Source organism: Echinops telfairi, unplaced genomic scaffold, assembly GCF_000313985.2.
Source record: "Echinops telfairi isolate 266 unplaced genomic scaffold, ASM31398v2 ScPeMD7_7458;HRSCAF=8496, whole genome shotgun sequence".
In the NCBI taxonomy this organism is placed as follows: domain Eukaryota; kingdom Metazoa; phylum Chordata; class Mammalia; order Afrosoricida; family Tenrecidae; genus Echinops; species Echinops telfairi.
The window spans coordinates 34,528,264-34,541,871 of record NW_022111358.1 but is presented as its reverse complement, the minus strand read 5'-3'; the positions used below and the strand labels follow the sequence as shown (position 1 = coordinate 34,541,871).

At 53.7% G+C, this 13,608-nt stretch overlaps 1 protein-coding gene across 1 annotated transcript in view; it reads left to right on the top strand.

Annotated features, from left to right (window-relative positions):
- The window catches only part of MARCHF10 (membrane associated ring-CH-type finger 10), a 99,005-nt gene that overhangs the window by 82,973 nt on the left and 2,424 nt on the right, over positions 1–13,608 (top strand). The window contains exons 9-10 of the mRNA XM_004707530.2: positions 7,881–7,994; positions 12,935–12,977. Of these exons, the coding sequence (XP_004707587.1) occupies positions 7,881–7,994; positions 12,935–12,977 (157 nt within the window). The remainder of the gene's footprint in view (positions 1–7,880; positions 7,995–12,934; positions 12,978–13,608) is intronic.

Genomic DNA, 13,608 nt, shown 5'->3' with positions numbered 1-13,608 from the left:
GAGGCCCGGCACATAATAAGCCATCAATCAATATGTTTTCAAATAATACTTGCCGGTCATTCCCGTTGTAATTGAAGACTGACCTCCCTCGTAACGTGATTGGAAACAACTGACTGATAGCCCGATGGAGAGCGCACCATTTTCAAACTATCAAATCATGACTAACAATCGAAATGTCACTCCAATTCTCAGCTCATTAACTGTATCTAGACTTTTATTATTTATTGTAAGAAGCAAATCTGAGTCAAAATGGACTGTATGATTCTGGAAATTCTAGTTTCTTTATTTAAAAAAATAAATGCTAAGGCTGCTAGACATAGCCCTGGAATTGATACAAGCCAAGAGGATATGTGAACAGTTAGGAACTTGGTATAGTGGACATAATGCCGTACTAGCGATGCAGAATCACAGAAAGTAGGCCTCGGGATATTGTCCAGAGAGAGAGAGAGAAAGAGTCTTGTCTGAGAATTAAATTCAGCCTGATGAGTTCCTCTATTTTTTCGGCCTCTCAGCACTGCGGCTTACCCCACAGAGACAGAGAGCCTAGGTGAGGAAGAGAAACAGCTCACATCCTTAGCCCCTGAGACCGCAGGAGTCAAAATACTAAAAGGAACCAGGCGTTCCGTGAGCCTGAGGTCAGGGTGCCAGCCAGTGCGCAGACCCAGTCCGCGTGGTCATCCCAAAGCACAGGTCATCCCGAAAAATGGAGCCTGGCAGGCTTGCTGAGAAGGACATGTCCAGATGAGGCCAGGTGACAGGACACGACGCACATCACCAGTACCCAAAGTCCAAGGGGATGCCCGGTCTGGCCAAGGTCTCTTTTGGTCTCAAGAATTTCCATCTGTCCTGCAGCTGCCAAGCTGCTGCTACCCGAGTCTGTGCCTTTCCCAGTGATATTTATAGTTTCTGGCTGCCACCGCCAGCAGATCTTTGCAGTGAACCAAAATCTCTGCACTCTTATAGCCAGAGGCAACCTGGCCCGTTGCAAAACACAACAGCGTTGAACAAAGTCTGAACCCAAGACTTAGTGACTAAGTCTTAGTCCCTTCTTGTGACCTTGCCGGAAACCTACTCTCTAGATCTCTGTTGCATGAGTTGCAGGAAGGGGAAGGCTGGAGGCAGTAAAAGCCACACGCACATCCCAAAATTCAGGGCAAGGCACGAGAAGGGGCTCAGTAACTCAGAGCTGCTGTATTACAACGGCCATATCACGACCGACCTCTTTGCCACTCAGGGAAAAAAGCCAGAGTGCGCCAGGGACCAGGCAGGAATGCACCGCTGAATGAACCACGTGCCCTGAGTCTCCCGGGAACTGACTGCATCCTGACCAGCCACAAGCTCATTCTAGAAAGAACGTGGAAAGTGATGGTGTCTGCTAGAGTAGAGAGGGGATGATGGCATGTGCAAATGGAGTGATGGATGAGAGCTGTCCTTCGGGACAAAACTGACCGCAGGAAGAGAAGGCAGTGAGGAACGGAACGGCAAGGCACCTATAGACCTGCAGTGATGGGGGAGGAGCGGGATGGGATGGGGAGGGCTGTCACTGGTGGAGGGGACCAGTCAACAGCCAGCGGTCCCCAGAAGAAAGCTGCCACCGTCATGCCCCTGCCCTGCAGGGAGGGAACAGTGGGAGCTACCACCCCAGCCTCTCTCCCCTCACACCCTCTGGCCCCCTGCCAGGGCCTCCCATTGGCCAAACGCAACAGAGAAGCAGAGGGCAAGGGAGCCTGCCAGATGAATCCTCGGAGGTCAGCCTCGAGGGCACAGAGCCAAGGAGAAAGTAGATCTGGAGGGGAAATGCAAACGATCCAGCACGGTAATTATTCTCCTCGGAAGTGGCAACGATTTTAAATTCGTTGCAGTGAGAACCTGACAGGCCACCAAAGTCTTTTGAAAATGCCCTTCATTATACTCACAGGTGGAAACGAGATGAGCAGACCCACCCCGGTGGGAAAGCCACGGTCCCAGGACCAACTGCGATATTGATGTGCGGAAGGACTCACACGTTGTGGGCTCACACTCTCCCATCCTGATGGCCCATTGTGAATGTAGTGGTATCCGTTCGCTAACGGTCTGAGATAAACTGGAGACATGAGAGAAGTGGGACTTAGGTGCGTTCAGTAAGTCCCTGTGGGTTAAGACTGAGGGAAGGGAGCTGTCATTCCGCACGAAGCTATCTAGGACATTGTACAACTTCAGCGTGACCCAGGGACGACGTCCACTTGGGGAGGCCCCTCAGCCTGGCCCTGAGGGTTGGTGTTTGCCTTCTGTGCTTCTGAGGCCGCATCCCTTCCTCTCACTCCCAAACCTGGCCTCCTCGAGCAATCTTAGCCGGCCCCCAGTACCTTCCACGCTTTGGCAGGGGCTTCCCTCTTTGAGGAGGGGCTTGGCTGGTGTCCCATCTGGCACATCGAGCCGTGCACAAGGAAAGGAACTGGGCCAAAAAGGGCCGACAGCTGGTTTCGCCTCAGCGCTCACGTGCAACCAACTAACTTTGCAATCAACTTGGCTTGTTGGCGTTTCCCCATGTATTTTCACCACTGAGGGCTCCCCTCGCCCTTGGTTTAACTCTAATTACAAAAATCATAAACACACAGCTATTTCCCACGGTTGACCAACCAGAGATAATAACACCTGACATTTAAGGTAATGCGCCCTCCTTCCCCCCTCACCCTCCCTTTTTCGGTCAAGTTCTGTTAGATTCCTGACACCGTAACTCCCTGCTCAGGCCTTCTGAAGTGATTGGTTTGGGGTGGGTCCAGGTTTGGGGTAGGCCATCTAAAATATATAAAGTTTATGAATGTTTACATTATGCACATTTCATCACAGTTGCGAGAGACTGGTAAAATATACATTACAGAATATTAACTGTGTGTGTGTGTGTGTTTCTTCTTGATTTTTAGCCCCAATTTCCTAGAAAGCCTTTAAAGTTGGCTACTTGACCATCTTCCTCCCTTGGCTTGGTGCACAGCCACCCCCTGCAGTGACACCCGGCCAGCTCTGGGGAAAGTGACCGTGACAGGAGCTGATTGTCCGATTGGGGCCGTTTTCTTACCAGGAATGGTCTTCCAGGTCGCCCATCCAATTATGACCCATCATTTGGTTCCTGGAGGGCCAGGAGCAGCATTCTTAATGATCTCAGCATTTCGTTGTGGACTTGGAACCGTTTGCAAGGCAGTTGTCCTTGTAAGTGGTACCAAGCCTTTCCCCCCAGGAACCGTCTTCACCCCAATGTAAAAGGGCTGGGTTGTCAGACAGAGAGCAGTAGTGGATGGTGGTGATGCTGCAAACACTCGCTGAGTGCTTACTGTAGGTCAGACACTGGCCTGGAGCCGCCTTGGTTGGGGAGCCCAACACAGCCGCTGCCTTCAAAGAGGAGACCCTAAGTGGGTCAGGGTGCCCAGTCAGCCGGGGGGACATCTGCAGAGGGTCTGACCTGCTCTCAGGGCCAGAGAGGGCCGCTGAGCAAAAGGTGGGGAGGCCTTCTCCCACCATACAGTGGCCACCTGGCTTCCCAGTACCGCAGAGGAGGGGCTCAGCAGGCTGGTGGCTGAATCCCTCCGAAGCACAGGCCTGCTCTCAAGCCACCCCAGCCAAGGACAGATGTCCTGGGACTCACGCAGCCCCTAGTCAGACTCTCCAGAACGCAGGTGAAGACGTTGATGGAGAGTGCGTGCCTGTGCTGTCAGCGTCTTCTGGTGAATGACGTGAAGGGGTCCCCTCAGTCGCCGAGCTCTTGGCCAGAGTGGATGTCGACGCAGTGGAAATCGTGGGCCACCTCCTGGCCACTGCTACCCCACCTCTCCAGGCTGGGGCACAGAGGGGCACAGTGGAGGGGTGTCCACAGGAGATGAGTCGCTGGGTGGAGAGTAGCTGTGATGAAAACAAAACAGAAAAATCACTGCCATTGAGTAGGTGCCAACTCATGGAGGCCAGGGTCGAACTGCCCGGTAAGCCTCAACAGTGTCTGTCTGCCTCCCGAGGAGGGCCTGGCTGTGGCAAACCGCCACAGCAGCCCCACGAGGAACCCCTGCACCCTCCAAGATGCCTCGGCTGTAATCAAGGCTCCAAGGTCACGTTCAGTGGACCTCTGCTGAACTTTCTCCGATACCCAGCCCCTCCCACTTGTAGGTGGGGAGCTCCATGGCTGACTCCCAGTGGACGATCAAATGGTCAAACTCCCGCCGTGAGGGGCGCGCTAAGCCCCTGCGTGGCACCGCCAGCCTTTATAGGTCCCATGCCAAGGAAAGGGCCCACGATGACTGTCGGCGCCGCGTGACAGTCTGCAGAAAACATGAGTGCCTGTTTTCCCATCTGCATGCCTCCGGGCCTTAGTGAGTGCCCCCTCCCCACGCGTGACAGTTGCAAGCCATTTTCTAGCCGATAGATTTCCCCTGCCGCATCCAGAGGGTGTGTTGCTGGAAGGTTCCCTGGGTGCCACAGTGCCACATTGGAGAGAGAGCTGCAGTGGGCAGGGCCACGGGCAGGGGGAGGCTGTAGTAGCCCGGGTGGCCAAACCCGAGCCTGGCTTCGTCTGTTGGAGGAGCCGGCTGAAAGACACGTTTGGAAGGCTTCCCAAGGCGGTGGCCCCAGGGACAACCTCAGAGGCAGCGGCAGGGCAGCCTCCCGGGAGAAAGCGGGCACCCACTCCCTCCTGAGAGGATGACAGGAGGCAATTAAAACAGAAAGGCGAAAGCAGGCCACCTCCTCTCCATGCCAAGGCCAGGAGCTCCCAGGACACATGGCCCAAAGCTCAAGACAGGCAGCTGCACTGCCCAGGTTTCTTGACGTGAGCCTTCCAGGGCAGGTCTGTAGGACCCCGGGGGCCGTAGCGGGGGAGAAAGTGGTGGCCCTGGGGCCCTGTGGTCACCAAGGTCCCAAAGGGGACACAGATCCAGGAGGAACGTGCTCAGGTCTTCAGTACCTCCTCCGATAGCTTCTTTGTTCTGGAAAAGGTGCACTGGGTGCCAACGTCCTTGATCTAATGGGAACAGGGAGTTGGCCCAGGCTGATGCAGAAGGCAGGCAGGCAGGCAGGCAGCTGAGGCCCTGAAGTGGTCCCTGGCTCGAATCCAAGCTCTGCGTCTCCTGGGAAACGGAGCTCTGTCTTCCCCTGAGGGTGAGGTCAAGGGCCATGGCCTCTGCTGGGAATGTTAGTCTCTGGAGCCGGGCTGCTTCCCGAGCACCTCCACGCCCCTCCCCTGGGGACTAGGCTTGAAGGCAGATGGAGTTCAAAGCAGTTCCCACAGCTGCCTCACCCCCACCCAGGAAGGGGATCCTTACTAACACCATGTGCCGCTGTGAAAGGCCCCGAAGGTGAGGCCTTCCCAGCGGCCAGCAGCTCTGCGAACAGAGGGAACATGCACAATACCCGTGTGGGAGGCAGAGACCAGACTGATGAGACGTGGCTTAGCGGGTTATATGTTGGGCCGCTAACCACAAGGTCAGCAGTTGAAACCCACCAGCCACTCCGAGGGAGACTAATGAGCCTCCCTGCTCCCAGAAAGGTAGACAGCCCCAGAAGCCCACAGTGGACATTCTACTCGGTCCATGGGGTCACTATCAGTAGTCAGCATTGACTCAATGGCAGTGAATTTGGAGTTGAAGGAAGCTGCTTCGGCCATCAAGGACATTGCGGATATGGTCTGGGGGGAAGAAGGGAGATGGCTATTTAAAGCAGATATATGCGACAAGCCCACAGGAAGGGCATGTGCGAGGAACACAAACCAAGGCACTGAGGCCAGTGCTGCTGAGCCCCTGCAGACAGAGGGTCCTGGAGTTAGGGGTCGTTGCTCACACACCGGCTGGGGCAGGGACCTTAGCCAAGACCATTGTTAGGCCCAACTGTCAGGAGGGAAATATCCATGCAGGTCCTTTCTCTGCAAACAAGGCATCCAGGGAAGCCACGCTCCACAGTGGCACCTGGGCCCTCAGACTCTCCCTCGATCCAAGTCGGCCTTTCTGCTCAAAGGTGCTACACTCAGTGCTGGCAACAGCCTCCCTGTGTCCTCCAGCCTCTCCAGGGAGAGGGGGATTTGGCCCAGTCCATACGGGGCTCTTTCATGCCTTCACCTTTCCTGGTACCAGGTACTTCTGTCTGATGGACACCACACACACACACACACACACACACACACACCTCACTGCCCTCCACCAGAGTGCCTCGCATCCAGCAACAGCCGCCAAAGGCCACCTCCTCCAAGAAGCCTGCCTTCATGTTAGAGCCAACCAATCCACGTTGTGTGTGCCACACTTCCCTCCCCGCTGGTCTCGGAGCTGCTCATGAATGAGTCATGCTTTCCCACATCATGTGATGGGGGTCTGTCTTTGTTTCCTGCCAGTAAAGCCAGTTAGTTGACTCTGGCTCATGGGTCATCCCGGTTGGGTCAGAGTAGAATGATGCTCCAGAGGGTTTCAGCGGCTGGATTTTTAAAAAGCTTTTTATCGAGACTTGGCTGAACGTTTATAGAACAGCAGCTGGGTTTTGTTTGTTTTTATGTTTTGTTTTGAGTTGGGAGGGGGGTGTTTTTTAGACCACCAAGACTTTTTCTGAGAAGCTGCTAAGTGTGCTTAAACCTCCTACCTTGCAGTTAGCAGGCAAATACAGGAACTGTTGACCCCACTCGGACACCTGTTAGCTTCCTAAGGTTGTCATACTAAATTACCACAGACTAGGCTCCTTCATAGGCGCCCTGGTGGCACTGTCGGGTAAGCGTTGGACTACTAACCTCAAGGTCGGTGGCTCAAACCCACCAGCTGCTCCACAGAAGACAGTGGAGGCTGTCTGCTCCTGTAAAGAGTTACGGCCTCGGAAACCCTATAGAGGGTCAGCCCGAGTTGGAATCAACTCGATGTAGTGGGGTTTTGGTAGACAGGCGACTTAAAATAGACACGTATGTTCTCTTGGGTACTGAAGGCCAGAAATCGGAAAGCAAGGCGTCTACTGAGCTGGGCTACCCCCCCCCCCCCCCCCCCCCCCCAGAGGCTCCGGCGGGAGACCCCTTCCTCTCATTTTCCAGCTCCGATGGCTCTACGCTCCGCTTGCTGGTGATTTCATCCTCTGGCTTTGTCTTCTCCTGGCCGCCTCCTCTCTGTGCATCGCGCATGTCCCTTTTCTGCCGGTCTCAGAACCACTTCCTCAGCCTTTTTCTCACAAGCACATGGCATTAGATCTGAGGGCCACCCCGGAACGTCCAAGATGATGTTCTCTCAAGATCCTTAATTGCATCTGCAAAGGCCTTTTACCCCCAAACAAGGCCACCCCACGGGTTCTGAGGGTAGGGCTTGGACACATCGTTGTTGGAGGCCAGCACTCAGCCCCACAACAGGATCCCAGCACAGCCTGGGTTCCCCAAAACTCCCAACGCCAAGTTCTGCATATGTCACAGCGTACTCATTGTTCATGGGCTGGGATGGATCCTGGAGAAGGGTGTTTTCCCAGAGCACCCTTCTCTAGGTCATAAAGGTTCCCAAGAGAACGGCTGCCCAGGCCTCTACCCTGGATCTCCTCTGGTCCCAAAGGCAGGACCTCCTAGGGGCAGAGTTCTGGCCCCATTCCTTACCACCTCTTGACCTTGTGACCCTCCACTCCGTGATTCAGAATCCGGGATGGGGACCTTTTTTCCAGCCGACGACCATTTGGATCGCTATAACATCATTCGGGGGCCATACACAATGACCAACTTAAAAATTAGCCTGCTGTGCACAGTCCACCTGTAATGAACCCACCCCACACGTGACGGTCAGAATCATTTCTCTTTGGTGCGGCCTGGGGCGCTGGCTGCCATCGGGAATGTCTCAGATCTTTACTATGGCCCTCGGTCCCAACGTGCCTTATGCCTGCTTTAGATCGTGACTATTTCTTATATTTTTCACATGTAGGCACAGAATGAGCTGATGAATTCCGGCTTATACCTGGTGCTATTGCTTCATCTTTATGAACAGAGGTTTGCCGAACTCATGAGGCTCAACTTCGGCGCTGCCGGGAGACAGAGGGTAAGTTGGGCTCGCACCCAGGGCCATCGGGCAGCTGCTCACAGAACTTTGCAGTGTTGGTTATTCGATACATGATGCTGAGGCTCACAGTCACTTGGTAGACTAGGAGACTGTCAGTTGTTAAGACTAAGACTTGGCAGCTGTCACATAGACACGATGGCCCTCTGGCTAAAAAGCGATAATCACATAATTGTTTACTATTACACATAAGTAGTCATTAAACAGTCACCAGTGATCATGTGAGTCTCCACGGATATTTACCTCTCAAAATAGAAGCCAACAACAGGGATACAGGGGAGGAGCCCTGGTGGCAGAGCGGTTATGTCTCCGGCTGTTAACCCCAAGGTCAGCCGTTCAAAACCACCAATGGAGAAGGATGTGACTTTCTGCTCCGGGACACAATTACAGTCTCGGAAACCCACAGGGATGCTCCCCCTGCCCTCTAGGGTCTGGGATGAGTGGGAATTCACTTGCTGGCAGTGACCGAAAGGGACACGGAGGTTGAGGGTGCCCACTGCCCAGGCATGGAGGAGCTGTGAAAAACAGACCTTGGGAGGGGAGAGCTGGTTCAATAGCATTTAGAACACAAGAGGGTCCTCTGTGTGTGTTTGGTTTTCCAGCCCAGGGTCTATTGTGCTAGTGTGCGAGTGTGTGCATGTGTGCCCCGCTGGAGGAGACAGACTGCCAAGAAATAAAGGTGCTGATGTATTACCATTTGTCATTAGGGAAGTGGCGATGTAATTAACAAAATGGTCATCGGCAGCTGCCCTCCTAACAAGAAAACCTGGGCCCTCTGGGTGACTGCATGGTATGGAGAGAGAACTTGAACTCTGCCACCAACTGGTGGCTAGCCTTAGCAATGTCCTTAACCCTCGACAGAATCATGCTCATGGAAAAATGAGGACATTGGACTGGCTGACCTATAAAGTGTCCTAGCACACTTTGTCATGGTAAAGGCAGAACCATGAATCCCAGTGGGCTTCTGTTGTAGCTCTCTAGTGTTGCTACAACAGAACTACAGCTAGATTGCTCTAATCAACAGAAATGTACTCTCTCACATTGTCCAAATTCAGGGTGCTGCCTCTAGGAAAGGGCCTCTGCTGTCACCACGTAGGGAGAAGGTCTTTGTCTCCTTTGTGGATCTGGCATTCCTTGGACTAAATCCCTAGATCTTGACATCAACCTCCCCCCACCCCACCCCCGACCCCTGGGTGTAGGAGGTTCTCAGCACTGGGTCCTTGAGTGCAAAGGATATACTTCATCCCTGGCTCATTATTTTGGGTGGTAGTAGACCTCTCCGGTCTCTGCTCACTGGTTTAATCTCTTCTAAATCTCAAAAGAGATTGTGTTAAGATACAAACTAATCCTGTAGACGGCATCCTGCCTTCTTAACATCATAGCGGTGAGCGTTTATAATTTACCAGGTTACAAAATAAAGGATAACTACCTAATGCTGGCTGGGAATCGCAGCTCTGCTGAACTGATACAGATCGGGGTTGGGGGTGGTGACACAGTTCAACCCACAACACCTTTTCTTCATGAAGTACCTCTCTGTGGCCAGGCTAGGAGGGAGAGTTGCCGGGAGAGAACGCTTCCCTTAAGGTCATGCCAAAGCCAGCTATGCCTGTACGTTTTTGGAGTCTCCCACAGCCTTCGGGTCATACAAGTTGACCTTGACTTGGTCCAAAGGGCATGGCTGGCAAGTGAGCTCAGGTGACAGTAGACAAGCCACCAAAGCTGCCAAGAAACTTTTAAGGGGCACTGTGCCATCCCACTCGTGTCCCTCTCTCTTCCGTGTCTTCTTCCTTTGCTCGCTCCTCCTCCATTTTCCCCCTTTCCCTTTTTCTCGCTCCTCTCCTCTCCTCCTTCAAATGGACAGGTGGATCTGCTGACCTCAGTCTCTGCTCGGCGGTTGAACCCAGTGATTCCAAGCAGACAGCCCTTCCTGCGGACCACGCGGAGCCATCTGATTAAGGATGCTGGGTTCCAACCGTGACTCGTGAGAACTGGAGATTTGTTCCTATTTTTCTGACTTCAAGTCTCCCCTTGGACCTTGAGCTCTCAATTAAGAAAACGGCCTGGGTCTTTGCCAAGATATCTTCTCAGGAATCTCACCCTCTTTTTGACCCAGGCCTGTGCTTCCTAGACTGTTCCATGGTTTTAATGGTGACACACATTCCCTAGAGAAATAGATCTTTTTTTTTTTTAATGGAGAAAGCACAGGAAGCAGGAAATGATCCTTTGTTGACATTTCTATAACCTCATTTTCATGATCCCACATCTTTTTAATGAACTTTTTACTGCACATTCAACTTCAAAGAAGCCAGAGCTGATACAGGTCACAGATGGCCCCCGTGTCACAGTGAGTTAATCCAAGCACAAGCAGTAACCCCCAGGACGGGAAACTAAACGTGAGAAGACACAAGCAGTCACACCCAATGGATTAAAACCAAGATCCTGAACCAGGGGCTTCAGGCTGCTCTTGATAAAAAACGTCCTAGTGAAAAGACACCCGTGGCACCAGGAGCAATCTGGGGTTTGGGGTGGGAGGGAGGAGAAATGCCGAGACAACACCCTTCTCACACCACAACCCCGAAATACTTGCCACCCACTTAAACCACCAAGCAATAACCAGTGCAGGTTGCCAGTTCAGAGGCGCACAGACCGAGGCAGGAAACCTAGTGCCTTTTGTCAAATTCAGACTCTTCCTGATGTGAACCTCAGGATTTTCTTTATAGGAGCCCTGGTGGCCCTGTGGTTACGCAGTGGGCTACTAACCAGTAGGGCAGCAGTTCAAAACTACCAGCCACTCCTCAGGAGACAGATAAAGCTCTCTCTTCTTGTCCAGAGCTAACAGTCTTGGACACCCACCGGACGGACCAGTTCTCACCTCCCTGTAGGGTGGCCATGAGTCAGAATTGCCTTGGTGGCCGTGGGTTTGTTGTTTCTCATTTTCTTGTGATGTTTATCAAAAAGGGGACACTGGGTTGGGAGAGACGCCCTCCTGCCCTCTCTCTGCCCTACCAGAACTGGAGAATGAATGCCCCCTGGGGCTGCTTGGTTGTGTCTCATTAAGGGACTGGTACCCATGCTTGCTAATGGTGATGCTCATTCATTCAGACCTGGCCGTTCCAGAGGCTAAGAGGGAGTCAGGGAAAGTAGCTATCAGACAGACTCCATGATTCCTCTTTCTTTGAGGAGCTTACGGGCAAGTGGAGAGAGCGGGTTCACCAAATGGTTGAGCCAGGAGATAATGAGAAAAGCACCCTTGGGCAAGAGAACCAGCCAGGCCCAGCAAAATCCCGGAGGCTGTTGGCAACAACAGCTTAAGAGCTTCTCTCACTGGGAGATCCTGAAACATCTAGCAATTCCATATGCAATTTGTCTCCCCAGTAGATTTGTGAGCTTCTGGAAAGTAAGGCCAGGCCTTCTCCTCCTGTCTCTCAAGAAACAGACACGCCAGCAATCATGTCTCAGGCACTAGAAATGCTAGGAGCACCCAGTGACTGTAGAGTATCCAAAGACCACCAAATGGAGAGTGGTCTACGTGGGGGTCGTGGGGCATTCACTAGGCAAAGGACCAAAGGGTGCCAGGCCTTCCTCACAAGGTCTCTGGAAGCCAGCTCCCTTCTTTGTCTACTGTTCTTTGTGTGCTGTGGACAGCAAACTGCAGGCTCGATGAGAGAGGGGTCTGAGAGTGGTGGGTCTAGAAGACAAATGCAGTCTCAAGGGGCGTGCGTGCCCACGTGAGGCTGGGTGCACCTTCTCTAGGCTCCCTCCCCGTTGACATCATTTCTACAAAACCCAGAAGGGCCACAGCGACCCAACAAAATGGGGTCTGTGATTGGAAGAACTTCTAACTTACCGACATAGAGTACGGGAGCTGGTTAGATAGAGTCGATACCTGCCACAGACGTGAACCTAAAGGCAGACCGAGATTTCCTTGGTACCCCAGAGAAAACAGAGACCGTGATCGGCGCTATCCTAGTGGGTTCATTCACCAGGCTGTAAGTCTACTGGGTGGTTCAAGTCCACCAGCCACTCGGCAGGAGAGAAATGGGGCTGTCTGCTCCCGGAAAGACTGACCACCTCAGCAAGCCACCGGGGTGGTTTTCCTCCGTCCAGTCCGGGTCTCTAAGAGTCAAAAGCCACTCCGAGCGGCAGGGAGGTTTTCTATGGTCCCCTCCCTCCATGGCAGACAATGGATGGAAGGGCCTTTGGCTCTAGGAGAAATGCCAGCCTTCCCCCCAAAGCCGAGGATGAGAGGCCCTGCCTGTCCTGGGGCACGGAAAGGGAATCAGGAACCAAAGCTGCCCCCGCACTGGCCAGGCAGTTGCCCCAGTAACAGTGTCCAGCACCCCTTGTTTTGCCCTCAGCCTGTCACAAAGCCCCTCTTCTCTGCGGAAGAGCATCATCCCTTCTGCCCCCAGCCCACATCCTTTCAGCCTGGCACAATGTGCTCCCATGGAGGACACAGTGTTTCTCATTGTGGCACAAAAGAGCGAGCCTAGAGCCTTGATGGGCCGGCTGCTTCCTGCCAGGCAGAGAATACAACCGATTGTTTAAAAGCCAGTGGTGAGGCAAGTGGCCAATTAACAAGGCCCTCACCCCCACTGCCTGCAAATCGGGCATGGGATGCCGCCATCCACGGAGATCAATGGCAAGGAAGCTGGTCTGCTCTCGCTGCCAATTTTGGAAGCCCCGAGATGGCCGAGGTGACCCAGGGCACCTCTGCAGTGTCTTCACCCTCAGCGGAGAGGAGCCCCGAAGGTGCCCAGTAGTCACGCTGCCCCCGGCACACCACCCGCTTGCCTGCCCCCTTTAAGGTGGTGTCGGGGATTCCTAGAACATTCCAGCATCTAGAGAACTAGACTTTGGTTCACAACTGCATGGGGAAAGGGAAAATTACAGCTCATCTCTCCTTGTCTTCTGTCTCCTAGTTGTCAAGACACTGTCCACAATCCAGGCCGGAAGAAAATGAAAGTAGGTTTGGGGTCAGTCTTGTCGGTGTAGGGGTGGCTTGCGCATTTCTCCTGGGGCGCTGAATGGAAGGAAAGAGTCCCCACCACCCAGAGGCAAAAAGAACCCCTCCAAGCCTGGGAGCTCCTGGCTGCAGAGAAAGCAGCCCCGAAGGAGAGTTCACGTTCCCAGCTTCAGGGCAGATCTGAACTTTCATTCATCCCAAGAGCAAGGACCGGGGCCTCCCAGGGAGCAGAGGGTGATCTGCTCTGGGGGTGTTCCTTTTCTACCAGGGCCAGTACTTGGTGAGCCTCTCGGGGGGAGTGTGGGGTGCTGGCCTGCTCAGCCAGGGCCCAGGGGCCGTGATTCTTCACCCGATGGGTTTCTCCCTTTGGGGGTCAACCAAGGCAGTCTGCTGGATTCTGGGCTCTCAAACAGGTTGGAGAAAAGTCTCCCCCCACCCCACCCCCTAGAAAGCCAGCCTGGAGGGAAGGATGCCCCTTGAAGGGTACATTTGGAAAGACCTTCCCCGTGGGCATGAGACAAGCTGCAGTGGCTCTGTCCCCAGGGGGCTCTTCTGAGAAACCCTGCGTGGCCTGCCCCAGTGGACACTGAGGATGCTCCCCACTGGCTTCCCTGTCAAAATCACCGGGGG